General features: G+C 48.1%; 1 protein-coding gene across 1 annotated transcript in view; it reads left to right on the top strand.

Moving 5' to 3' along the window:
- Positions 1-5,300: 5,300 nt before the first annotated feature.
- Positions 5,301-26,849, top strand: part of idh1 (isocitrate dehydrogenase (NADP(+)) 1) — a 46,795-nt gene continuing 25,246 nt past the window's right edge. Inside the window, exons 1-3 of the mRNA XM_072479985.1 lie at positions 5,301-5,425; positions 6,751-6,890; positions 10,204-10,495. Coding sequence (XP_072336086.1) covers positions 6,766-6,890; positions 10,204-10,495 — 417 coding nt within the window. The 5' untranslated portion in view covers positions 5,301-5,425; positions 6,751-6,765. The remainder of the gene's footprint in view (positions 5,426-6,750; positions 6,891-10,203; positions 10,496-26,849) is intronic.

Raw genomic sequence — 26,849 nt, 5'->3', positions numbered from 1 at the left:
GGTGGGGGGTGCCCCGGGCTGAGAGTGGGTTCCCCTGTGTCCACGGGTCTGCCATGCCACCCGCTGGATTGTCTGTATCCATAACAGGGGCAGCTTCGGCGACTGCCTATCTGTCCCACCAACCACCCATAACCCCCATTGACAGTGGCGGCCTCTGGGCACACAGCTGAAGGCTATTGCTAATAGGGAATTGGCAACTATAGTAATGTGAGCACAGCCCCCAAGTGGATTCCTGTGTGTACACGTGGTATATCGCAGGCGAGAGTTATTGCCTCGCATCTCAACAGGGTATAATTGCGACTCCACCGTGTCCAGCAGGCAGGCCTGATCGACATCTCTGAATCTTGGAGTCGTTCTCCTTGGTGGCATGGCTGCATGCTGTGCAGTATTACTGCTTTGGGATTGGTTTAAATGCTGCCCCCTTCATTGGCGGGGAGCTGGAGATGCAGTCCCGGCAAATCAGCCAGCGGGACAATCATTCGTAGCGTGAAGCCTCATTATGTGGATCAATTAACATTTGATACCGGTGATGGTCTCGCCAGATCGACCGTCTGGAAGCTTGCAGCAGTTTCCGCTCACTACCACACTTAGAAACGTTTCCGTTAATCGCGCCCTGTATGTTTCCAAGAAGCAATTAGTTATAGCACTCAGGGCAAAGGGGATCAAGGGTAAAGATGTATTATAACCTATACGAGGGTCTCGGGACCGGGCCGATTAGCTTGATGGATATGAGTTACCACTCTCAGGGGGTGGAGCTCCCTCACTAACAGGGAACAAACCTGGACATAAAAACCTCAGCCCGGGTGTGGGCTGGTCGCGGGAGTCCCTTCGAGGATTGATGGTGTATAGATTCCTTGTTCAACAGTTAAATAAACATTTGATCCTTTATGCTTCCATGTGGTTGCTTCCGTGGATCCAACAGGTGGGATCAGGCTATTGAGTTGGATGATCAGCCATGATCATAACGAATGGCAGAGCATGCTCAAAGGGCTGAATGGCCTCCTCCTGTTTTCTGTTTCTAGGAGTTCCCACATGTTGCAGCCTTGACACATCACCTGCCCTGCCATCTCAATGTGTTTTAAACAATTACTTAATTAAATTATATACTTATCTATGGTACTTTTTATATATTTTATTAACTTTATTTTCTTTAGTTTGAAGTCCTTTCTACAGCCCTATTTATACAATTTGCACGTTCAAATGAAGGTTGTCACAATGGTTCAACTCTCTTTTTCACCAGTCCTGGTGCCGTTGCTCCATTAATCAAACCTATTTCTCCCACACCAATCTTTGAGCTATGCATTCAATACTGATCTTATTTACTCTATGTCAATTTGTGGCTCAGGAAGTAATTCAGAGGTTATTATCTTTGTTTTTTAATTTAACCTCTTGCTGCTCAGAATCCCGCAGCAGAAACTCTTTCCTAATCCCATTAATGTTGTTAGGATCCATGTGGACCATGACAACTGGATCCTTTCCCTCTTTCTGCAAGATCCAAGGAGGTGGATTTGAGATCAGCCATGATCTGATTGAATGGCGGAGCAGGCTCAAAGGGCTGAATTGCCTACTTCTGTTTCTAATTCCTATGTTCCTATGTTCTTCTCCAACCCCAGGGTCCTGAACCCTGGCACCAGCAGACAACAGAACCTTGTTAGGCCACACTTGGAGTATAGTGTTCAATTCTGGTCGCCACACTACCAGAAGGATGTGGAGGCTTTAGAGAGGGTGCAGAAGAGATTTACCAGAATGTTGCCTGGTATGGAGGGCATTAGCTATGAGGAGCGGTTGAATAAACTCAGTTTGTTCTCACTGGAACGAAGGAGGTTGAGGGGAGACCTGATAGAGGTCTACAAAATTATGAGGGGCATAGACAGAGTGGATAGTCAGAGGCTTTTCCCCAGGGTAGAGGGGTCAATTACTAGGGGGCATAGGTTTAAGGTGAGAGGGGCAAGGTTTAGAGTAGATGTACGAGGCAAGTTTTCTACGCAGAGGGTAGTGGGTGCCTGGAACTCGCTACCGGAGGAGGTGGTGGAAGCCGGGACGATAGTGACATTTAAGGGGCATCTTGACAAATACATGAATAGGATGGGAATAGAGTGATACGGACCCAGGAAGTGTAGAAGATTGTAGTTTAGTCGGGCAGCATGGTCGGCACGGGCTTGGAGGGCTGAAGGGCCTGTTCCTGTGCTGTACATTTCTTTGTTCTTTGTTTGTTTGTAACACAGCCTTCGAGACTCATGCTTGTGACTGCAAAGAAGAGTGTTCATCTGCCAAACTATACTGTTGTCTACTCCAACTACATTCCGTTTTATTCCTCCCAGTGAAATATCTTCCTGCACCATGGTCAGCTCGCTCACCTACCCTACAGTCCCTGCCCTCATCCATACAAGCTGGAAGAACCTCAAACCTGTTGGACAATTACAGGCTCCTCCACTTAAACCTTCTTGGTCCCCATACCTGCCTCACGAGCAGACATATCTTCATGTCCCTGACCATGGACCAAACCTGAAGAACCTTGCCTAAGGGGTGTGAATGCCTCCGAGAGCAAAGTGACCAGGTAACCTTGCAGCTCCCTGAGGCACCACTTGCACTCTCGGGCATCAACTTTGTGCTGAAGTTCCTCGAGCTGCAGATATTGCAAATATGGTCACCATAGTTCATGCTGGTGTCCAACAGTTTCCACATGCTACAACTGCAACACATCACTTGCCCTGCCATTGTTAATTTGAATGCATACCATAGTTTAGAGCGAGTAAAGGTAAAAAATACTCACCACCAAATCACTTACCTTTTCTCCTGTTAAAATACCCTCCATCGTGTTGCATGACACTACCACCGTGCTAAGTGGGATAGATTTTGAAATCCCTTCCATTTCCTAATTTACTGATATTTCTGGGTTACTTGTATCACCTATAGTGAAGACTGATGCAAAGTACCTATTCAATTCATCAGCCATTTCCTTATTTTCCATTGTTAGTTCCCAGACTCACCTTTTGTAGGATGAATGCCGATTTTCTTAACCCTTTTGTCAAATAGCTATAGAAGTTCTTACTATCGGTTTAGCTAGCTTTCTTTCATACTCAAATTTTTCCTTTCTTCTTAATCTTTTAGTTATTCTTTGCTGTTTTTATATTCTGTCCAATCTTTGCACCATTGTATGTTTTTTCTTGAAGTTCGAACAGATCTAGAAACTCAAGACTGGGCAACCCTGAGGCGCTGTGGGCCATCAACAGCAGCAGGATTGCACACAACCATAATCTGTAACCTCATGGCCAGTATATCCCCCATATAGCTTGATACATCATGCACTTATTTACTCTAATCCTATTTTGCAGCACTTGGCCTTGTATGCTATGGCATTTTAAGTGCTCTTCTAAATACTTGTTAAATGTTGTGAGGGTTCCGGTCTCTACCACTCTTTCAGACCTTGCAGTCTTCCTCCTCATCTGCACAGGTAGCAGAGCAGATATCTCGTATTGGTTGGACAAAGTCAGGGGCTGAAGCTCTTCCATCACTGCATGCTGGTTCCCCTTACCTACCTGACTCACAGTCATATCTTTCTGACCCTGACTATTAACCAACTGTAAAATTCTGCCTAACCCAAGGGGAGTGACTGCCTCCTGGAACAATGCGTCTCTTAACAAATTCCAGTATAAGAGGTATGGGTTAAAAAAAAAAGCTACTCATCTTGCAAAATTAAGGCAAAACATATTTGTACTGGAAGTAGATGTACCTCAACCGCAATGTATAATTTCTGGACAAATGTGGTCCAATGAATTTTGAAACCCACAAAATTACAGAGTGGTTAAATGCCACAAATGAAAATTATAAGGACAAGCAGCATTAATTTTTTTGAAGAAAAGGGCGCAGGCATTTTGAAACAAGTGCTTACTAAAGCAATAATGGAATCCACAACCACCGCTGATAAATAACTCAATCTCAATCCACATTGTGACACAGAAAATTGCTAAAGCAACAGAAACCACATCCAATTGCTGAGGAGCCGACAATGCCTTGTGCCGTTGGAATCATAAGGAAGTTGTTTGAAGAAAAGAAGGCTAAGGAACTGAAACAAATGCCAATGTCAAACGAATTAAATGACAGACTGATTTAATGTCAGGAGACATAGGTTTGCAGAGCATTGATCGCCTGCACAGCAATAGCTTTGCTACGCAATTTGATGAATCCACATACATTTCTAAAATATTCCACACTTGCCTATGTTAGGTGCAATAAGGAAATAAGAGTTTCTGTTTTGCAAAGTGCCCAATACAACAACAAAGAATATATTTAGTTTTTACATTATTTTATTCAAGAACAGACTGACGAAACCACAGTTCTTCTATGTAAAAATAGAATGTTTATTTCCAATTACTCATGACAGAGTTTGCTACACAGGCGAGTTATAAATATTTTCAACGAGAATATTAAAGCTAAACTGCCATTCTCTGTCCTATCAAAGCTACTAGGGAAGCTCATTAACATTTCATCAGGCAATTCCCTCAGAACCGAGGTCAGTAAAATGCCCTTAGAGATATTTTGGTGTGAACGCTCCGATGAATTTGTATCCCCCGCAAAGTGTTGGGCTCAAGTAAATTAGCACAAGCTTGGTAGACGAAGCTGGATTTAAAACAATGACATCTATAAAAAGTACCGAGCCCCTAGGATCAACACTGAACACGACGTGCGTGCGTGCAAAATGAAGGTATCTCCATGGCTCGCTAGAATTATTGCTCAACACTGGCAACAAGTTTTACATTAGAAAATGCGCCTATTTGCTTAATGATTTTTTATGCTGAAAAATAGACTAGTTACAGAGCGAATTTTTATAACATGGAGGAATGCTTCAGAAGCAAAAAGGTTGAGACCCCACCAAACTCTATAAGAATATTTACTGCAATGCCAAAATACAATAGGGGCATGAACGTGTGCCCACACGCTCATGTTATATTTAAAAATAGTTTATGTTACGCAAATATACGATGTTACGCAAATATACGGCCGATCCCATTCATTACTTCTCCTGTCGGGGGTGCTTGACATGAACATTCTTCACAGTTGAACATTGGGCTGCAGAATACACAGACCCCCCAACCCAACACAAGCTGCCCTGTAACATCAGGGTGCGCACTGCTTCTGATCCTCCCTGGTGCGGGATCAGAGGTTGCCCCGGCCCGGACTGCAGAGCCGGCGCGCTAGCGGCCAACCGCCAACCAACCGCGAGCAGCGGCTCGCGCGCGTCAAAACGTCATATGTGGTGCCTCCCCATTGGCCAGAGCAGCTGGGACCCCGCCCTTCCGTCCCGCTGATTGGGTGGTGCGGCGGTCACGTGGGGAGGCCGGGCTCGAGCTGTCACTGCCCGAGTGCGAGCGGCTGGAGTCGGCAGCAGGCGAGTTAGTCCTTTCATCGAAACCGCTTTCCGCAGGTGAGGCATATTCCTCCCCCCCCCCTTCTTCCCGAACTAGCCAGTCTCCTCATTCCCCTGCGCTCGTTTTCGGTGTCGTGACATTTGGAAGCAGTGTCATTTAAAAGTAGCTGGAAAGTTCAAGAGATGAATTGGTTCCTTTGTGGCAGCCGGGCGGAGGGGAGCGCTGCTGATGCCCAAGACGGAGCTTCCCTATTTTGCTGATAATTCGTGCGGGCTTTTAAGTTAAACTCCTCCCGACGGCTTCGGTGATACGACCTTGACTTTCGCTGCTTATTGTGGTCGAGATCCCCTGTCCCGAACACCGGTCAGTGAATTTTAGGTGTCTCCCGTCACATCCGAGGGACTCGTGTAGCATTGCAATGAGAGGAGGAGGGGAATGTCTCATTGGTGCAAAGTACAAGATCCGTGAAACAAGTGGCGACAGGCAAAGATAAACTCTTTAATTGGGCAGAGAATAGTGTGGGTTCGTTTTCACACACTATCCGTGTGATTGTTTTTTTCCATTCCTGACTGCCTGTCACTTGACTACTTAAATGGAAACGCAAGAAATAGGAGCAGGAATCAATCACTTCCTTTCTTCACATCGTGGCTGATCTTCTCTCTCAGTCACACCTTCTTGTACTCTCTCCCATATTCCTTAATTAATTTAGTGCCCAAAAATCTATCGATCTCTGTCTTGAAAATATTCAATGATTGAACATCCACAATTCTGGTAGAGAATTCCAAAGATTCCCAACCCATTGAAGAAATTTCTCCTCATCTCAATCCTAAATGGCCCCTGATACTGTGGTCATGGCCCCAGGTTCTACGTTCTCGGAAATAGCCTGGGCAGAGTCCACTTGATAGCAGGGGAAATTGCAGAGGCTTCAAAAAGGTGTATGCTACTCTCTGGCTCAACTCCCTCTTTTCCCAATAATTGATGATTCAGACGGCCTTTTAGTTTGCAAATGGCATCAATGTTGCAAGAGACAGGGCTGCAACTGTGTAATAGATTAAATGGAAGATGCTAAGGCAAGATCTGAATTAAATCATAAAAGTGTGAATGTATTGGAGCACGAAAGGTATTCAGAAGTTGTCGAGCCAGTTTTGGGAATTAAAAAGACTGAAAAACCAGTTTAGGGTATACATGCCATCAAGCTTACTTCATTTTGTAATAAACTTAAAATGTTGAAATTTGATATCTGATTTGTCAAGGTTGATCTTACTAGGGTACAGTACCTAAATTTAATGATGAACAGAGATTTGTGTCGATGCACGCTACTGTTAGGAGGAAATACTCCAAATTGATTATTTTGTCATCAATGGCTATTTCTTTTCTGCAGAAACAGAACAAAAAGATGTCATGCAAAAAGATCAAAGTTGGTTCTGTGGTGGAAATGAAAGGGGATGAGATGACAAGAGTTATATGGGAGCTGATCAAAGAGAAACTCCTCTTCCCTTATATGGAGATAGACCTACACAGGTTGTAATTTAAAGAAGATTAAAAATACGTGGCTTGTATTAATTGAATTTTTTTATTGGCTCAAAAAAAGCGAATACTGTTCACATTTGGCTTCGAACATGCTATTTCTATTCCCGCATTTTGTAACTTAACAAAAATAAATATGATGTTGTACTTTTAACTATTGACTTCTTTCAATGGACGGCACGGTTGCGCAGTAGTTAGCACTGCTGCCTCACAGTGCAGAGGACGCGGGTTCGATCCTGGTCACTGTGTGGAGTTTACACATTCTCCTTGTGTCTGCGTGGGTCTCACCCCCACAACCCAAAGATGTGCAGGGTAGGTGGATTGGCCACGCTAAATTGCCCCTTAATTGGGGAAAAAAAATAATTGGGTACTTTAAATTAGAGAAAACTTCTTTCTGTTGCTATTTCATACAACATGGAATGCTGATTGGTGCACAATTCACTGTCTGGGTGAGGCACTTGAGTTAACATATAGACTAAACCTTGAAAAATTGCTGAATCACCGAGTTACTGAAAATACTTACTGATGCAGTAATTCTTCCCCAAATTTTAAATAAATATTAAACTTTATCATGTTTAGCTTTTGAGCATGTTTTGTGTGCCATGAAATGTTTTCTGAATTCCCCGAGTATGTGCAAGATAATATGAAGTATATGTACTTTAATAAATGATTGTTTTCTTAATTTGTGTCTACACTTTTCCTGAGTGGTGAATACTGCTGAGTACTAAAGCTATTGACAAGCCGTTTTTGCATGAACCATGTCAGATGGTATTTTCAGAAACTTATACTGTTATTACAGCTGAGCCTCATTCTTACTATCCCCTGATATCCACATACAGCACGCTTCATTTATGTGTTACAAGAAAGGAATAAGTAGTAGATCACAAGTGATGTGTGTCTTTCTATAATTTTGATGCAATAAGGCCAATTGTAATAGCTGTTCCTTTCCCCAACCATATCATACTATCCTAGTTGACGTTTGATAACTCCATACAAACTAAGAATCGAACATGAGCATTTATAGCTCTGTACCACATCAGTTAATCTGATTTGTGCATCACATTATTAACTGGTGAGTAAGGTTTATATAATTTCCCTACAAGCAACTGACTTCCATTAATTGGTAAACCTAGCCTGTGTTTTGTAGGAAAGTTTAACAAATATGTGTTAGTGATTTGCAGTTGTTGGACATTATTTTAAAGATTATAGCGAGGATGCATACCTATTTTCTTGAAGTATTTGGAAATTCAGAAAATAAAATTGTAACAAAAGTAAAAAGTTGTCTCTTGTAATAGAAACTTGACTCCATCATATATACTATTGGAATTTGAGTGTTATGGAATTACTGTGTATTTTTGAGAATTTGGTTTTAACCTACTATCTCTTTGAACTGAATTGCCAATGAAAATAAGAGGAGACTACAATTTGTAAAGTTAAATAGCTAGCCAGCCAATTAAGGTGCAATGAAATTAGAATCCTCGGTATGAGTATATTCAGTCTTAAATTCTGTAGCACAGCTACATGATGTGCTATTTTGCTAAATGTGTTTTTTTTACTCTTGAGTGCTTATTGCCATAGTAAAGTAGAGCTTGGGTAAGAATCGCAAAGGATTTGTTTTTTTGGGACAGAGGTTGGAAATGGGAAAAATGTTTGAAAGATGGGGGAGATTACATAACCAGTGTTGCCATTTAATGCTGTAGGAATTGTGGTTAGATAAATCTGGAAAATTTGTTCTGCTTCTGCTCTTGAATTATGTTTTTATTTCTTTGAATAGGAAGATGGATGACATAGTATTTTCTATGGAAGTTGGTGTTTAGTATAAGTTCTTTATTTTCAAAATTATGATTAGCTGTTTAGATTTGCTTATAGTGGTTTGATAATCTTTGGCTCAGCCCACAGGCTGGTTTAAGGATGGATGACCACTGAACGGAATGAAGCCACTGCAGAAGGTTGCCCTGGAAGAATTGTGGCACACTTAGGTAGTGCTCCACCTCTGACCCAGAAGACTCAGTCCCACTTCAGGACTTCATGTCCATGGAAGGTGTGTTTCATGACATGGCCAAAGAGGTTGATAGTGGTAGAGGATTTCCAGATTTCCTCACTATTCCCCAAAGGAAAAGGCGTGCGTGAAGGTATGCAAAACAAACAAGAAGGCCGCCATAACCTAAATTATAGTGAGTTGTGATTCAGCAGTGGCACGAAATGACATATCTCTGAGGGAAAAGATAGCTGCTATCTTATTCTATAAGAGATGCTGTCTTCACTTACATAAAAATAAGCAGATGACAGAGTATTTTGTGTGTAGCGAGTAAGATGACCTGTGTCTGACTGCATAAATAAAACGACAGTTCTTGATAGGAGAAGTTGAAGGTGCAAGAAAGTGAAAGTTACAGTCACTTGCCTATGGAAACATGCCATTTTGATTCTTTGCTAGTTGGATGCTGTGATTACCTAGATTCTGAGCACATTTTATATATCTTTATTGATTAACTGAAAACCCAGTGCTTTGGACTGGCATAGATGTAAATCTGGACGTGAGCAACATAAAACTCAACTAGTATTTGCTTTTATTATGTTGGATGCCTTCAAATTGGCAACTGGACTAGTCGGAAACACTATGGGTTAATTAATGGAACCATGACAGCAGCCAATATAAAGTTTGTGGGTTTTTGAGTGCACACTGGATGTTTGGAGGCAGCCTTGTAGGAGACTAGTGGCAGCCCACTTGTGAAATCTCATACCCGCATGACGAAAATAATAAATGGTTTTATATGTAATGGCTTATTAACTAGGAGAAAAGTAAAATAATTGTAAATTTAAGATAAACCTGTGCTAAGCTCCTGGTTTCAGGGTTTTTTGCCCTCCTGTTTCCACACACACACATTCTCAAAACCTTTTGTCCTGTGAAACTTTTTCTTTTAGATGTGTAGTACACCAAAATGAATTTTATAATAAATCTATAATTTTAGTGCTGCAACCTGGGTCTTGGAGACGCTTTTCTGGAACACTATAATTGTGGATAGAAAGTGAGAATTTCCCTTTTAGTTTTCAGTTTGTGGATTAACTTCAAAACTCAGTCTCAACTAGAAAATTCAGTCATTTGAATGGATGCAGAAGTTCTTTTTCATAAATTTGTAACTGGCCTAAATGTCTTTTATTGAAGCAATAATACATTTTAATCCTGTGCACTTCAAATGAGAAGTATAGAAATATTATTTTAGAAAAAATTTACATCAATATCAAATATGTTTCAAACAGACCTTTATTAAAAAATAGAGTCATGAATTAACCTTGTTTTTCATTTAAGTTATGACTTGGGAATTGAGAACCGTGATGCTACGAATGATCAAGTGACTATCGATGCTGCTGAAGCTATTAAAAAATATAACGTAGGAATAAAATGTGCCACCATTACTCCTGACGAGAGCAGAGTGAAGGAATTCAAGTTAAAGAAAATGTGGAAATCACCAAACGGGACCATCCGCAACATACTTGGCGGCACAGTGTTTCGAGAAGCAATCATCTGTGAGAATATTCCTAAGCTGGTATCTGGCTGGATCAAGCCAATTATCATTGGACGTCATGCATATGGTGACCAAGTAAGATAAAATAACAATTTTGTTGTGCTTTTAAATGTCTTCATAAACAAACTATGTTACAGTAAGTTATTTTGAAAACCTTTTGAAGCTAATTTTTTTGAGACCTTGGTCATTAACTGTATATATATATATATATATTAAGTGCTACCTGGTTTAGTGTTTTAAACATTGTTGGCTGAAGAATATGCTTCATTTGCCCCAGAATTTTTACCAAGGTCTGGTTGTAACCAATGATTGAAAACAGACTTTTTGTTCGGTTCGGTTCGGTTTTGGTCAGTTTCTTCATTTCCTCTTCTAGCGCTATCTACATTAGAGCGTCTTTAATGACCCATTCGGCTTTCTAATGGTTGGAAAACATGGTGACCCTTACTTCCAATATCAGTATGTTGTGCAACAACATCAGGGTGTCAAAGAAAGTACCTCTTGGGTTCTGAATATTTGACAGCAATACTATCTCACATTTACTGACCTGGAATTAAAGTTGTGATAACTGAGTGATGTTCTGGTAAAGCAATTGGAGCATCTGTTCAGAAAAACCTTTTTAGTTAAACATTTTTATTTCAAATAAAGGGGAGTACAGATATCATTCCTGCACTGTAATTACTCATGCTACTCAAATAAATCTCCAGTGTGAATAGGTCTGCTACCAGTAAACTTTTCTCTTTTTTTCCTTTATGGCTTGGTAATAAATGTAATCAAAATAGGACATAGACCAATTCATGCATAGACTAATGGATTTCATCTAAGTTTATCAGTAAGGAACACATGTCTCATTTGATTTATATGGAGGTGGGGTACTCAATTGCCTATGGAAACATGCCATTTTGATTCTTTGCTAGTTGGATGCTGTCATTTTTTTTTAAAAAAATGTATTTTATTACAAACATATATCAAAACAGGTTACAGTGAACAAACACCCCGGGAAACATGCTTCCCTACAATCAACTATACAGTCTGCTCAGATTTTTCCTCTTTTTCACAGACCCCCCCCCCCCACTCCGCCGCGGCGAACAGCCCCTCAAACACGGTCACAAACATCCCCCACCTTACCTCCGATCTTCTCTAATAGCAGGAAGCCGTACAGGTCACCCAACCACGCCGCTACCCCCCCCCCCCCCGGTGGCGATGCTGACCGCCACTCCAGCAAAATTTGCCGTCGTGCAGTCAGAGCGGCGAAGGCATTGGCCTTCTCCTCTCCATGAGCTCCGGCTTCTCTGAGACCCCAAATATCGCCACCTCCTCCTCCACAATCCTGGCTAAGACTGCAAACACTCCCGCCCAGAACCTTCCCAATTTTTCGAAACCCCAAAACATGTGCTCGTGATTCGCTGGCCCCCGCCCACGCCTCTCACACTCCTCTGCTACTCCCTGAAAGAACCCACTCATTCTCACCCGAGTCATATGCACCCTGTGCACCACCTTAAACTGTATCAGGCTCATCCTTGCACATGAGGAAGTCCCGTATACCCTACGCAGTGTCTCACTCCATACTCCCCAGTTGATCTCCACTCCCAACTCCGCTTCCCATTTCTCCTTGATCTTCACCACCCGCTCGCCTCCCTGTTCCACTAACCACTTGCATATATCGCCAAATCTTCCCTCCCCTTCCACATCCGGGAGCAGCAGTCGCTCCAGCAAGGTGTATCCCGGCAACCTAGGGAACCCCCTCCAGACCTTTCGCGCAAAGTCCCTAACCTGCAGATACCTGAACTCACTCTCCCTCGGCAGCTCTACCTTCTCCCTTAACTCCTCCAGGCTGGCAAACTCTTCCCCTCAAGGTTGGCGAACCCTTCCCCTCCAGGCTGGAGAATCCTTCCCCTCCAGACTGGTGAACCCTTCCCCTCCAAACTGCTGGCGAACCCTTCCCCTCAACTGGCGAACCCTTCCCCCCACCCAGACTGGCGAACCCTTCCCCCCACCCAGACTGGCGAACCCTTCCCCCCCCAGACTGGCGAACCCTTCCCCCCCAGACTGGCGAACCCTTCCCCCCCAGACTGGCGAACCCTTCCCCCCCAGACTGGCGAACCCTTCCCCCCCAGACTGGCGAACCCTTCCCCCCCAGACTGGCGAACCCTTCCCCCCCAGACTGGCGAACCCTTCCCCCCCAGACTGGCGAACCCTTCCCCCCCAGACTGGCGAACCCTTCCCCCCCAGACTGGCGAACCCTTCCCCCCCAGACTGGCGAACCCTTCCCCCCCAGACTTTCGAACCCTTCCCCCCCAGACTGGCGAACCCTTCCCCCCCAGACTGGCGAACCCTTCCCCCCCAGACTGGCGAACCCTTCCCCCCCAGACTGGCGAACCCTTCCCCCCCAGACTGGCGAACCCTTCCCCCCCAGACTGGCGAACCCTTCCCCCCCAGACTGGCGAACCCTTCCCCCCCAGACTGGCGAACCCTTCCCCCCCAGACTGGCGAACCCTTCCCCCCCAGACTGGCGAACCCTTCCCCCCCAGACTGGCGAACCCTTCCCCCCCAGACTGGCGAACCCTTCCCCCCCAGACTGGCGAACCCTTCCCCCCCAGACTGGCGAACCCTTCCCCCCCAGACTGGCGAACCCTTCCCCCCCAGACTGGCGAACCCTTCCCCCCCAGACTGGCGAACCCTTCCCCCCCAGACTGGCGAACCCTTCCCCCCCAGACTGGCGAACCCTTCCCCCCCAGACTGGCGAACCCTTCCCCCCCAGACTGGCGAACCCTTCCCCCCCAGACTGGCGAACCCTTCCCCCCCAGACTGGCGAACCCTTCCCCCCAGACTGGCGAACCCTTCCCCCCCAGACTGGCGAACCCTTCCCCCCCAGACTGGCGAACCCTTCCCCCCCAGACTGGCGAACCCTTCCCCCCCAGACTGGCGAACCCTTCCCCCCCAGACTGGCGAACCCTTCCCCCCCAGACTGGCGAACCCTTCCCCCCCAGACTGGCGAACCCTTCCCCCCCAGACTGGCGAACCCTTCCCCCCCAGACTGGCGAACCCTTCCCCCCCAGACTGGCGAACCCTTCCCCCCCAGACTGGCGAACCCTTCCCCCCCAGACTGGCGAACCCTTCCCCCCCAGACTGGCGAACCCTTCCCCCCCAGACTGGCGAACCCTTCCCCCCCAGACTGGCGAACCCTTCCCCCCCAGACTGGCGAACCCTTCCCCCCCAGACTGGCGAACCCTTCCCCCCCAGACTGGCGAACCCTTCCCCCCCAGACTGGCGAACCCTTCCCCCCCCAGACTGGCGAACCCTTCCCCTCCAGACTGGCGAACCCTTCCCCTCCAGACTGGCGAACCCTTCCCCTCCAGACTGGCGAACCCTTCCCCTCCAGACTGGCGAACCCTTCCCCTCCAGACTGGCGAACCCTTCCCCTCCAGACTGGCGAACCCTTCCCCTCCAGACTGGCGAACCCTTCCCCTCCAGACTGGCGAACCCTTCCCCTCCAGACTGGCGAACCCTTCCCCTCCAGACTGGCGAACCCTTCCCCTCCAGACTGGCGAACCCTTCCCCTCCAGACTGGCGAACCCTTCCCCTCCAGACTGGCGAACCCTTCCCCTCCTGACTGGCGAACCCTTCCCCTCCTGACTGGCGAACCCTTCCCCTCATGACTGGCGAACCCTTCCCCTCATGACTGGCGAACCCTTCCCCTCATGACTGGCGAACCCTTCCCCTCATGACTGGCGAACCCTTCCCCTCCAGACTGGCGAACCCTTCCCCTCCAGACTGGCGAACCCTTCCCCTCCAGACTGGCGAACCCTTCCCCTCCAGACTGGCGAACCCTTCCCCTCCAGACTGGCGAACCCTTCCCCTCCAGACTGGCGAACCCTTCCCCTCCAGACTGGCGAACCCTTCCCCTCCAGACTGGCGAACCCTTCCCCTCCAGACTGGCGAACCCTTCCCCTCCAGACTGGCGAACCCTTCCCCTCCAGACTGGCGAACCCTTCCCCTCCAGACTGGCGAACCCTTCCCCTCCAGACTGGCGAACCCTTCCCCTCCAGACTGGCGAACCCTTCCCCTCCAGACTGGCGAACCCTTCCCCTCCAGACTGGCGAACCCTTCCCCTCCAGACTGGCGAACCCTTCCCCTCCAGACTGGCGAACCCTTCCCCTCCAGACTGGCGAACCCTTCCCCTCCAGACTGGCGAACCCTTCCCCTCCAGACTGGCGAACCCTTCCCCTCCAGACTGGCGAACCCTTCCCCTCCAGACTGGCGAACCCTTCCCCTCCAGACTGGCGAACCCTTCCCCTCCAGACTGGCGAACCCTTCCCCTCCAGACTGGCGAACCCTTCCCCTCCAGACTGGCGAACCCTTCCCCTCCAGACTGGCGAACCCTTCCCCTCCAGACTGGCGAACCCTTCCCCTCCAGACTGGCGAACCCTTCCCCTCCAGACTGGCGAACCCTTGCCCTCCAGACTGGCGAACCCTTGCCCTCCAGACTGGCGAACCCTTGCCCTCCAGACTGGCGAACCCTTGCCCTCCAGACTGGCGAACCCTTGCCCTCCAGACTGGCGAACCCTTGCCCTCCAGACTGGCGAACCCTTGCCCTCCAGACTGGCGAACCCTTGCCCTCCAGACTGGCGAACCCTTGCCCTCCAGACTGGCGAACCCTTGCCCTCCAGACTGGCGAACCCTTGCCCTCCAGACTGGCGAACCCTTGCCCTCCAGACTGGCGAACCCTTGCCCTCCAGACTGGCGAACCCTTGCCCTCCAGACTGGCGAACCCTTGCCCTCCAGACTGGCGAACCCTTGCCCTCCAGACTGGCGAACCCTTGCCCTCCAGACTGGCGAACCCTTGCCCTCCAGACTGGCGAACCCTTGCCCTCCAGACTGGCGAACCCTTGCCCTCCAGACTGGCGAACCCTTGCCCTCCAGACTGGCGAACCCTTGCCCTCCAGACTGGCGAACCCTTGCCCTCCAGACTGGCGAACCCTTGCCCTCCAGACTGGCGAACCCTTGCCCTCCAGACTGGCGAACCCTTGCCCTCCAGACTGGCGAACCCTTGCCCTCCAGACTGGCGAACCCTTGCCCTCCAGACTGGCGAACCCTTGCCCTCCAGACTGGCGAACCCTTGCCCTCCAGACTGGCGAACCCTTGCCCTCCAGACTGGCGAACCCTTGCCCTCCAGACTGGCGAACCCTTGCCCTCCAGACTGGCGAACCCTTGCCCTCCAGACTGGCGAACCCTTGCCCTCCAGACTGGCGAACCCTTGCCCTCCAGACTGGCGAACCCTTGCCCTCCAGACTGGCGAACCCTTGCCCTCCAGACTGGCGAACCCTTGCCCTCCAGACTGGCGAACCCTTGCCCTCCAGACTGGCGAACCCTTGCCCTCCAGACTGGCGAACCCTTGCCCTCCAGACTGGCGAACCCTTGCCCTCCAGACTGGCGAACCCTTGCCCTCCAGACTGGCGAACCCTTGCCCTCCAGACTGGCGAACCCTTGCCCTCCAGACTGGCGAACCCTTGCCCTCCAGACTGGCGAACCCTTGCCCTCCAGACTGGCGAACCCTTGCCCTCCAGACTGGCGAACCCTTGCCCTCCAGACTGGCGAACCCTTGCCCTCCAGACTGGCGAACCCTTGCCCTCCAGACTGGCGAACCCTTGCCCTCCAGACTGGCGAACCCTTGCCCTCCAGACTGGCGAACCCTTGCCCTCCAGACTGGCGAACCCTTGCCCTCCAGACTGGCGAACCCTTGCCCTCCAGACTGGCGAACCCTTGCCCTCCAGACTGGCGAACCCTTGCCCTCCAGACTGGCGAACCCTTGCCCTCCAGACTGGCGAACCCTTGCCCTCCAGACTGGCGAACCCTTGCCCTCCAGACTGGCGAACCCTTGCCCTCCAGACTGGCGAACCCTTGCCCTCCAGACTGGCGAACCCTTGCCCTCCAGACTGGCGAACCCTTGCCCTCCAGACTGGCGAACCCTTGCCCTCCAGACTGGCGAACCCTTGCCCTCCAGACTGGCGAACCCTTGCCCTCCAGACTGGCGAACCCTTGCCCTCCAGACTGGCGAACCCTTGCCCTCCAGACTGGCGAACCCTTGCCCTCCAGACTGGCGAACCCTTGCCCTCCAGACTGGCGAACCCTTGCCCTCCAGACTGGCGAACCCTTGCCCTCCAGACTGGCGAACCCTTGCCCTCCAGACTGGCGAACCCTTGCCCTCCAGACTGGCGAACCCTTGCCCTCCAGACTGGCGAACCCTTGCCCTCCAGACTGGCGAACCCTTGCCCTCCAGACTGGCGAACCCTTGCCCTCCAGACTGGCGAACCCTTGCCCTCCAGACTGGCGAACCCTTGCCCTCCAGACTGGCGAACCCTTGCCCTCCAGACTGGCGAACCCTTGCCCTCCAGACTGGCGAACCCTTGCCCTCCAGACTGGCGAACCCTTGCCCTCCAGACTGGCGAACCCTTGCCCTCCAGACTGGCGAACCCTTGCCCTCCAGACTGGCGAACCCTTGCCCTCCAGACTGGCGAACCCTTGCCCTCCAGACTGGCGAACCCTTGCCCTCCAGACTGGCGAACCCTTGCCCTCCAGACTGGCGAACCCTTGCCCTCCAGACTGGCGAACCCTTGCCCTCCAGACTGGCGAACCCTTGCCCTCCAGACTGGCGAACCCTTGCCCTCCAGACTGGCGAACCCTTGCCCTCCAGACTGGCGAACCCTTGCCCTCCAGACTGGCGAACCCTTGCCCTCCAGACTGGCGAACCCTTGCCCTCCAGACTGGCGAACCCTTGCCCTCCAGACTGGCGAACCCTTGCCCTCCAGACTGGCGAACCCTTGCCCTCCAGACTGGCGAACCCTTGCCCTCCAGACTGGCGAACCCTTGCCCTCCAGACTGGCGAACCCTTGCCCTCCAGACTGGCGAACCCTTGCCCTCCAGACTGGCGAACCCTTGCCCTCCAGACTGGCGAACCCTTGCCCTCCAGACTGGCGAACCCTTGCCCTCCAGACTGGCGAACCCTTGCCCTCCAGACTGGCGAACCCTTGCCCTCCAGACTGGCGAACCCTTGCCCTCCAGACTGGCGAACCCTTGCCCTCCAGACTGGCGAACCCTTGCCCTCCAGACTGGCGAACCCTTGCCCTCCAGACTGGCGAACCCTTGCCCTCCAGACTGGCGAACCCTTGCCCTCCAGACTGGCGAACCCTTGCCCTCCAGACTGGCGAACCCTTGCCCTCCAGACTGGCGAACCCTTGCCCTCCAGACTGGCGAACCCTTGCCCTCCAGACTGGCGAACCCTTGCCCTCCAGACTGGCGAACCCTTGCCCTCCAGACTGGCGAACCCTTGCCCTCCAGACTGGCGAACCCTTGCCCTCCAGACTGGCGAACCCTTGCCCTCCAGACTGGCGAACCCTTGCCCTCCAGACTGGCGAACCCTTGCCCTCCAGACTGGCGAACCCTTGCCCTCCAGACTGGCGAACCCTTGCCCTCCAGACTGGCGAACCCTTGCCCTCCAGACTGGCGAACCCTTGCCCTCCAGACTGGCGAACCCTTGCCCTCCAGACTGGCGAACCCTTGCCCTCCAGACTGGCGAACCCTTGCCCTCCAGACTGGCGAACCCTTGCCCTCCAGACTGGCGAACCCTTGCCCTCCAGACTGGCGAACCCTTGCCCTCCAGACTGGCGAACCCTTGCCCTCCAGACTGGCGAACCCTTGCCCTCCAGACTGGCGAACCCTTGCCCTCCAGACTGGCGAACCCTTGCCCTCCAGACTGGCGAACCCTTGCCCTCCAGACTGGCGAACCCTTGCCCTCCAGACTGGCGAACCCTTGCCCTCCAGACTGGCGAACCCTTGCCCTCCAGACTGGCGAACCCTTGCCCTCCAGACTGGCGAACCCTTGCCCTCCAGACTGGCGAACCCTTGCCCTCCAGACTGGCGAACCCTTGCCCTCCAGACTGGCGAACCCTTGCCCTCCAGACTGGCGAACCCTTGCCCTCCAGACTGGCGAACCCTTGCCCTCCAGACTGGCGAACCCTTGCCCTCCAGACTGGCGAACCCTTGCCCTCCAGACTGGCGAACCCTTGCCCTCCAGACTGGCGAACCCTTGCCCTCCAGACTGGCGAACCCTTGCCCTCCAGACTGGCGAACCCTTGCCCTCCAGACTGGCGAACCCTTGCCCTCCAGACTGGCGAACCCTTGCCCTCCAGACTGGCGAACCCTTGCCCTCCAGACTGGCGAACCCTTGCCCTCCAGACTGGCGAACCCTTGCCCTCCAGACTGGCGAACCCTTGCCCTCCAGACTGGCGAACCCTTGCCCTCCAGACTGGCGAACCCTTGCCCTCCAGACTGGCGAACCCTTGCCCTCCAGACTGGCGAACCCTTGCCCTGCAGACTGGCGAACCCTTGCCCTGCAGACTGGCGAACCCTTGCCCTGCAGACTGGCGAACCCTTGCCCTGCAGACTGGCGAACCCTTGCCCTGCAGACTGGCGAACCCTTGCCCTGCAGACTGGCGAACCCTTGCCCTGCAGACTGGCGAACCCTTGCCCCGCAGACTGGCGAACCCTTGCCCTGCAGACTGGCGAGCCCTTGCCCCGCAGACTGGCGAGCCCTTGCCCCGCAGACTGGCGAGCCCTTGCCCCGCAGACTGGCGAGCCCTTGCCCCGCAGACTGGCGAGCCCTTGCCCCGCAGACTGGCGAGCCCTTGCCCCGCAGACTGGCGAGCCCTTCCCCCGCAGACTGGCGAGCCCGTCCCCCGCAGACTGGCGAGCCCGTCCCCCGCAGACTGGCGAGCCCTTCCTTGGATGCTGTGATTACCTAGATTATGAGCACATTCCATATAACTTTATTGATTAATTGAAAACCCAATGCTTTGGACTGGCATAGAAGTAAATCTGGACGTGAGCAACATAAAACTCAAATAGTATTTGCTTTTATTACGTTGGATGCCTTCAAATTGGCAACTGGACTAGCTGGAAACACTGTCTTATGGGTCAATCAATGGAACCATGACAACAGTCAATATGATGGTTTTCAAAAGGAAGGAAATTGTAATTTCCTCATGTTAAGACATGTGTTTAAAATCTATTCCCATATTAAATGAAAAGTGCAGAGAGATCACTTCATATTGAAAGTTCCCCTCTCCCTTTCCCATCCTCATTTCCATGTGTTGTTTTCTTTGTGTAATAATTGTAATATATCAGTAAAATGCAGTATTTTGGATTAAGTTTGAAAACTAAGGAGACCACTCTTTGTACATATTACCCTTAATGCACAAATTCCAATATCTACTTTGCAAATAATTTCTAAACAGTTTGAAAACTTTGTTTTTACTTTTGATAGTGTGGAATGGGTAATTGCTCTCGTCCCTTTCCATGTACAGAGAATAGGGATACACGGTACAAAGATGGCAAAAATGGAAATACATTACCTGCCAAGTTTTACATTTATGAAAAAGTCATTTGAAATAAATAGAAAAATTCACTTGATGGTGCATTGTTATTTACTACTTGTATCTTTTGGTAAAGTATGGACAGGCACAATTTAATAGCAGATCTAAACTTTGTGTTGAATACTTGCAGAAAATATTGATATATATGCAGAATCTACAAAATATGTTGCAACAGTATACAAGTGATCCTGGAGTGCCAAAATAATTGTATAGCCAAATTTGTATATTGTGCAATCAAAATGGAGATGAGGGCACAAATCCAGTGATTGATGTCAGTTTTACATAAATATTGTGAATTTTAGTCCTTATACAAACCTACTTTCAATATATCTAACATTTTAAATTACTGCACAACATTTAGTTTAATTGATAACTGATTTTTACTTAGAAATACTCATTCTTAAAATATTTTTTCCCACTTTAATCTTTTTCTCGAATTTTCCCCATTGTTTGCATCATCCTGTATTTCCCTTTTGAACTTTATTTTCTCTTTGCTTCTTTATTTCTCTATTGCCTAATTTTCGTTTTTACTGTTTCTTCTTCCTTGTCTTTTTACCTTTTTTACTTGCCTCGTTTCTTACCTTTTTTTTTTCTCTTTCTTCATCCTCTGAATATAATTTACTTTTTCTGAGGTAAGGCTGGATGCTATAGAAACATAGGAGCACAGAAAATAGGAGCAGGAGTATGCCATTCGGCCCTTCGAGTCTGCTCTGCCATTCAATATGATCATGGCCGATCATCCAATTTAGTAACCAATTCCCACTTTCCCTCCCATATTCTTCGATCCCTTCAGCCCCAAAAGCTATTTCTAACTCCATCTTGAAAACCAACACCGTTTTGGCCCTAACTGCTTTCTGTGGTGGAGAATTGCACAGGTTCACCACTTTCTGGGTGAAGATATTTCTCCTCTCAGTCCTAAATGGTTTACCCCATATCCTCAGATTGTGACCCGGGTTCTGAACTTTCCCACCATTGAGAATGTCCTTCCTGCATCTACCCTGTCTAGTCCTGTTAAACTTATAGGTTTCTATGAGGTCCTCCATCATTCTTCTGAACTCCAGTGAACATAATCCTAACCGACTCAATCTCTCCTATATCAGTCCCACCATCCCAGGAATCAGTCTGGTTAAACCTTCTCTGCACTCCCGCTATAGCAAAAACATCCTTCCTCAGATTAAACTGCACAATATTCCAGGTGTGGCCTTGCCAAAGCCCTTTATATTGTCAGCAAGATATCCCTGCTCCGGTACTCCTCTCGCTATGAAGGCCAGCATACTATTTGCCTTCTTTACCGTCTCCTGCGCCCAGCAGGCTTACCTTCAGTAATTGGGTGTGAGAGGACACCCAGGTCTCTCTCAATTTATTCTCTCTTAATTTATAGCTATTCAGATAATCTGCCTTCCTGTTTTTTCTCCCAAAGTGGATCACATCACATTTATTCTCGTCATATTGCATCTGCCATGCACTTGCTCACTCACTTGGCTTGTACAAATCCCACTGAAGCATCCTGCATCCTCCTCACAGCTCATCATCCCACCCAGCTTTGTGTCATCTATAAATTTGGAGATATTACATTTAGTTCCCTCATTTAAATCATTAATATATATTGTGAATAGCTGGAGGCCCAGCACCGATTTCTGTGGTACCCCACTAGTCACTGCCTGCCATTTGAATACCCATTTATTTCTACTCTTTGTTTCTTGTCTGCCAACTAGTTTTTTTAAAAATCCATTTCAATAGACTACCCATTAACCTCTTATGTAGGAGTTTGGCAAAAGTCTTCTGAAAGTCCAAATAAACCTCATCCTCTGGCTTCCACTCATCAACTCTACTACATAAACTCTATTAGTTACATCCTTGAAGAATTCCAGTCGATTTGTCAAACATTATTTCCTTTTCGTAAATCCATGCTGACTCTGGCTGACATCGCCACTGTTTTCCAAGTGCTCTGTTATTAAAGCTTTGAATATGGACTCTAGCATTTTTCCCACTACCGATGCCAGCTGACTGGTCTAGAATTCCCTGTTTTTTCTTTACCTCCATTTTTAAAAAGTGGGGTTACATTCGTTAGCCTCCAATCTGTAGGAACTATTCCAGAGTTTATAGACCCGTGGAAGATGAACCAATGCTTCCACTTGTTCCAAACCACTTCCTTAAGTACTCTGGGATGTAAATTATTAGGCTTTGGGGATTTATTGACCTTCTATCCCATCAATATCTCCAACACCACTTTCCTACTAATATTGATTTCCTTCAGTTCCTACCTCTCACTAAATTCTATGTAACCCAATAATTCTTGTATGCTATTTGTGTCCTCCATTGTGAAGACAGAACCAAAGTGTGTATTTAGTTGGTCATCATTTCTTTGTTCACCATTAGAAATTCCCTTGTTTCTGACTGTAAGTGACCTACGTTGTCTTCACCAATCTTTTTCTCTTCATATACCTATGAAAACCTTTTACAGTCAGTTTTTATGTTCCTTGCAAGCTTACTCTCGTACTCTTCTTTTCCCCTTCTTAACCTGGAATGAAGAGCTTGTATGAGGAACGGTTGTGGACTCTGGGTCTATACTCGTTGGAGTTTAGAAAGATATGGGGGGATCTCATTGAAACTTACAGAATACTTCGTGGCCTGGATAGAGTGGATGTGGAGAGGATGTTTCCACTTGTAGGAAAAACTAGAAGCAGAGGACACAATCTCTGACTAAAGGGACGATTCTTTAAAACAGAAATTAGGAGGAATTTCTTCAGCCGGAGTGTTGGGAATCTGTGGAACTCTTTGCCGCAGAAGGCTGTGGAGGCCAAGTCACTGAGTGTCTTTAAGACAGAAAGATAGTTTTTTGATCAATAAGGGGATCAGGGGTTCCGGGGAGAAGGCAGTAGAATGGGGATGAGAAAAATATCAGCCATGTTTGAATGGCGGAGCAGACTCTATGGGCAGAGTGGCCTAATTCTGCTCCGATGTCTTATGGTCTTAATCAATCCCTTGGTCCTCCTTTGCTGAATTCTAAATTTCTCCCAATCATCAGGTCTGCTGTTATTTCTGGCTAATTTATATGCCTCTTCCTTGGATCTAATACTATCCCTAGTTTCCCCTGGAAGTCACGGTTTGGCCACCCTTCCCATTTTATTTTGGCGCCAGACAGGAATGAACAATTGTTACAGTTCACCCAAGCACTCTTTGAATGTTTGTCATTGCTTATCCACTATCTCCCCTTTAAGTAATGTTTCCCAATCCATCCTAGCCAACTTGTGCTTCATACTATCGTAGTCTTTATTCAGGTTCCGGAGCCTAGTTTCCGAATCAACAATGTCACACTTCATCTTGAATGAAGAATTCTATCATATTATGCTCGCTCATCCCCAAGGGGCCTCGCACAACTAGATTGCCAATTATTCCTTTCTCATTACACAATACTTTGTCAAGGATGGCCTGTTCTCCAATTGGTCCCTCAATGTATTGGTCCAGAAAACCAACCCTAATCTATGGTGTTGTTACTAATTTGATTTGCCAAATCTATATGCAGATTAAGGTCACCCATAATTATAGATGGTCCTTTATCGCATGCATTTCTAATTTCCTGTTTAGTGCCATCCTCAACAACACCACTATTGTTTGGGGGTTTATATACAACCCCTACTAATGCTTTTTGCCTTTTGGTGTTTCTCAGCTTTACCATACAGATTCCACATTGACAGAGCTAATATCCTTCCTCACTATTATGTTAGCTTCCTCTTTAACCAGCAATGCAACCCCACTACCTTTTCCTTTTTGTCTGTCCTTCCTAAATACTGAATACCCCTGGATATTCATTTCCCTGGTCACCCTGCAGCCATGTCTCCGTGATGCTGATTGTATCATACCCGTTTAGATTTATTTGCGCGATCAATTCATCCACCTTTTTGTGACTGCTCTGCATTAAGGCACAAAGCTTTTAGGTTTGTCTTTTTTACATTCCTTGTCCCATTACCATTATATTTGCACAAGTGACAATGTGCGCAAAATGAAGGTGTATGCAAAATGTAGCATACATGTGAGATGACCTGTCTGTAAAAACAATATTAGGAGGCAATGAAGTCACATATGGAGCGATAAAATAATTCCAGGGAAGTCCTAGCTATAGAAACTCAGATTAAGAGCAGAGAGCAAGGCTAATCTCCATCTTCTCACCTTACCCTGTAGTAAATAGAGTTGAGGGGGAGGAGATTAAGGCTTAAAAGGAGGTGACAGCACCAAGTGATTTCTCATAAAATGTCCTCCCTCACATCAGTTTTCATCTTATTCTGCTCTGATATCTTGGAACATTTCCCTACTTTACTTATGCTATTTAAATGAAGTTTCTTTGGTCAACAGTTGAAAATGCTTGTGAGAAAGGAAAGTGAGGCTCGAACATTGATTAATTTAAGAAAGTTGCATGACACTTCAACAGAAAGATGGTTTAGGTATTCCAGAAGGAAGAGACCAAAGTTTTTATCCATACTTATCTTGCAGTACAAAGATAGTGGGCTGAATTTTTCAGCAAGGTTGGAGGTCTAATGCTTCGCTAAGATGTTTGCGGAACTGATGGAAGAGGGAGAGGAGCCCTCTTGGTATGAACTGGACCGAGCCCATCGGTCGCTGAGGCCAAAGCCAAAGTTAAATGAGCCGCCAAGGGCAGTGATCATCTGCTTCCACAGGTGCCACATGAAGGTGAAGGTTTGCACGGTAGCGCAGTGGTTAGTACTGTTGCTTCGCAGCTCCGGAGTCCCAGGTTCGATTCCCGGCTTGGGTCACTGTCTGTGCGGAGTCTGCATGTTATCCCTGTGTCTGCATGGGTTTCCTCCGGGTGCTCCGGTTTCCTCTCACAAGTTCTGAAAGACATGCTGTTAGGTAATTTGGACATTCTGAAGTCTCCCTTTGTGTACCCGAACAGGTGCTGGAATGTGGCAACTAGGGGCTTTTCACAGTAACTTCATTGCAGTGTTAATGTAAGCCTACTTGTGACAATAAAGATTATTATTATTACGTACTCACTGCTGCTTGAATTGGAGGAGGGCTGAGGGCTGGAATTCCGTGATGGCTGGCCAATTAATTGCTGGGGGCAAAGGAGGCATCGCTGAAAGTGGTGGCACTATACTTAAAAGGCGGCCAGCCATCACTGATACTGAATTTACCAAAAAGAAACCTTAGAACCCCTGAGAAAGAAGGCCAGTCAAGGAATGGCAGAGGGAAGATCCCAGGTAGCCCACAGTGATGCCTTCCTGCAAGTTCACCTCCAGGCTGCTCGGGGGAGGCGGTGGGTCCTCTTTCTCTGACATGCAAGGAGGAGATCTGCCCATGAGACCAAGCAAGTCTGGATGTAGATCGCAGAGGAGGTCAGCAACCATGGGGTGATCCCTTGAACTTGGCTGCTGTGCCACAAGTTGATTCATGACTTCATGCCATCAGCGAAAGTAATGCACCACACTTTGCTTTCCTTGGAGCTGTGCATTGAGGGTGAGCTTTCTAGGAAAGGAATGACACCCGAGGGCGGCACGGTAGCATAGTGGTTAGCATAATTGCTTCACAGCTCCAAGGTCCCAGGTTCGATTCCCGGCTTGGGTTGCTGTCTGTGCGGAGTCTGCACGTTCTCCCCGTGTCTGCGTGGGTTTCCTCTGGGTGCTCCATGGGCATGGGCATCAAGGTCTGCAGCCTGCCTCCATTTCAGCTGACAGCGCAGGGGGAGCACAATGTAGAAGCACTCGTTCGAAATATAAGAAGAGTATTTAGTTGCACTCTGGATTCACAGGTTAATATTTTGTTAAAGTATGCTGGAGTGCAGTTTTTTTGCTTTTGTGTGATGTGACAATGCAAATGGCTGTCTTGCATTCCTTGTAGGCTGCTGAGACATCATGATAGGGTTTATGGGTAGCCGGTGTCGAAGTGCTAATGTCACGATGATTATTCCAGAGGCTCAGGCCAATCTTCTAGGGACCTGAGTTCAAATCCTACCAGAAGTTGGTGGCATTTAAATTTAAATGATTAAACATAGGGATGCAGGAGCAGGCCATTCAGCCCCTCTAGACTGCTCCTCCATACGGATCACTAATCTTCTACCACAATATCATCTTACCGTACTATCCCTGTTAACCCTTGATGTCATTGGTATCTAGAAATCTATCGATCCCTGCTTTGACTATACTCAATGATTGAGTCTCCACTGCCCTTTAGAGTAGAAAATTCTGAATATTTACCATCCTCTGACTGAAGAAATTGCTTCTTATCTTGGTCCTAAATGGCCTACTGCTTATATTGAGATTGTGTCGCCTGGTTCTCGACCCCCAGCCAAAGGAAAGAAACATATTGCCCTGCATTTATTGTCTCGAACCCTGTAAGAATTTTGTACACTCCAATGAGGTCAGGTCTCATTCTTCTAAACTATAGAGAATACAAGCCCAGTCTCCTTGATCCTTCCTGATAGAACAATCCCACCATCCCAGGGATTGGTCTGGTGAGCCTACATTGCACTTGTTCTGTGGCCAGTTTAGGTAAAGAGACCAAAACTGCATACAGTACTCCAGATGTGGGCTCACCAAGGCTCTGTACAACTGCAGCAATCCTCTTGCAATAAAGGCTAACATATCATTTGTATTTCAATTGGGAGCTATTTTCAGTAATGACGACCATGAAACTATTATTGATTGTTGTAAAACCCCATCTGGTTCACGTAATGCTCTTCAGAAAAGGAAATATGCTATCCATACTTGCTCTGGCCTTTGTGATTCTAGAATCAGAGCAATGTGGTTGACTTTTAACTGGCTTCTAAAGTGGCCCAGCAAGCCACTCAGTTCAAAGCAATTAGGGACGGTCACCAAATGCTGGTCTTGCCAGTAACACCAGCATCCATGAAAGAATTTTTTAAAAACCTGGCACCGTCATAGGGTCTGATGGGTGGGACGACACTGCATGAGGTCAATATGTTCCCCATTCTGTCATCTAGCGTTTTGCTAGATGCAAGTTAATGTCAATGATGGAAGTGGCAA

This window comes from Scyliorhinus torazame, chromosome 2 (genome assembly GCF_047496885.1).
Source record: "Scyliorhinus torazame isolate Kashiwa2021f chromosome 2, sScyTor2.1, whole genome shotgun sequence".
In the NCBI taxonomy this organism is placed as follows: domain Eukaryota; kingdom Metazoa; phylum Chordata; class Chondrichthyes; order Carcharhiniformes; family Scyliorhinidae; genus Scyliorhinus; species Scyliorhinus torazame.
The sequence above is the reverse complement of the archived record's forward strand: the minus strand, read 5'-3'. Positions and strand labels throughout refer to the sequence as shown.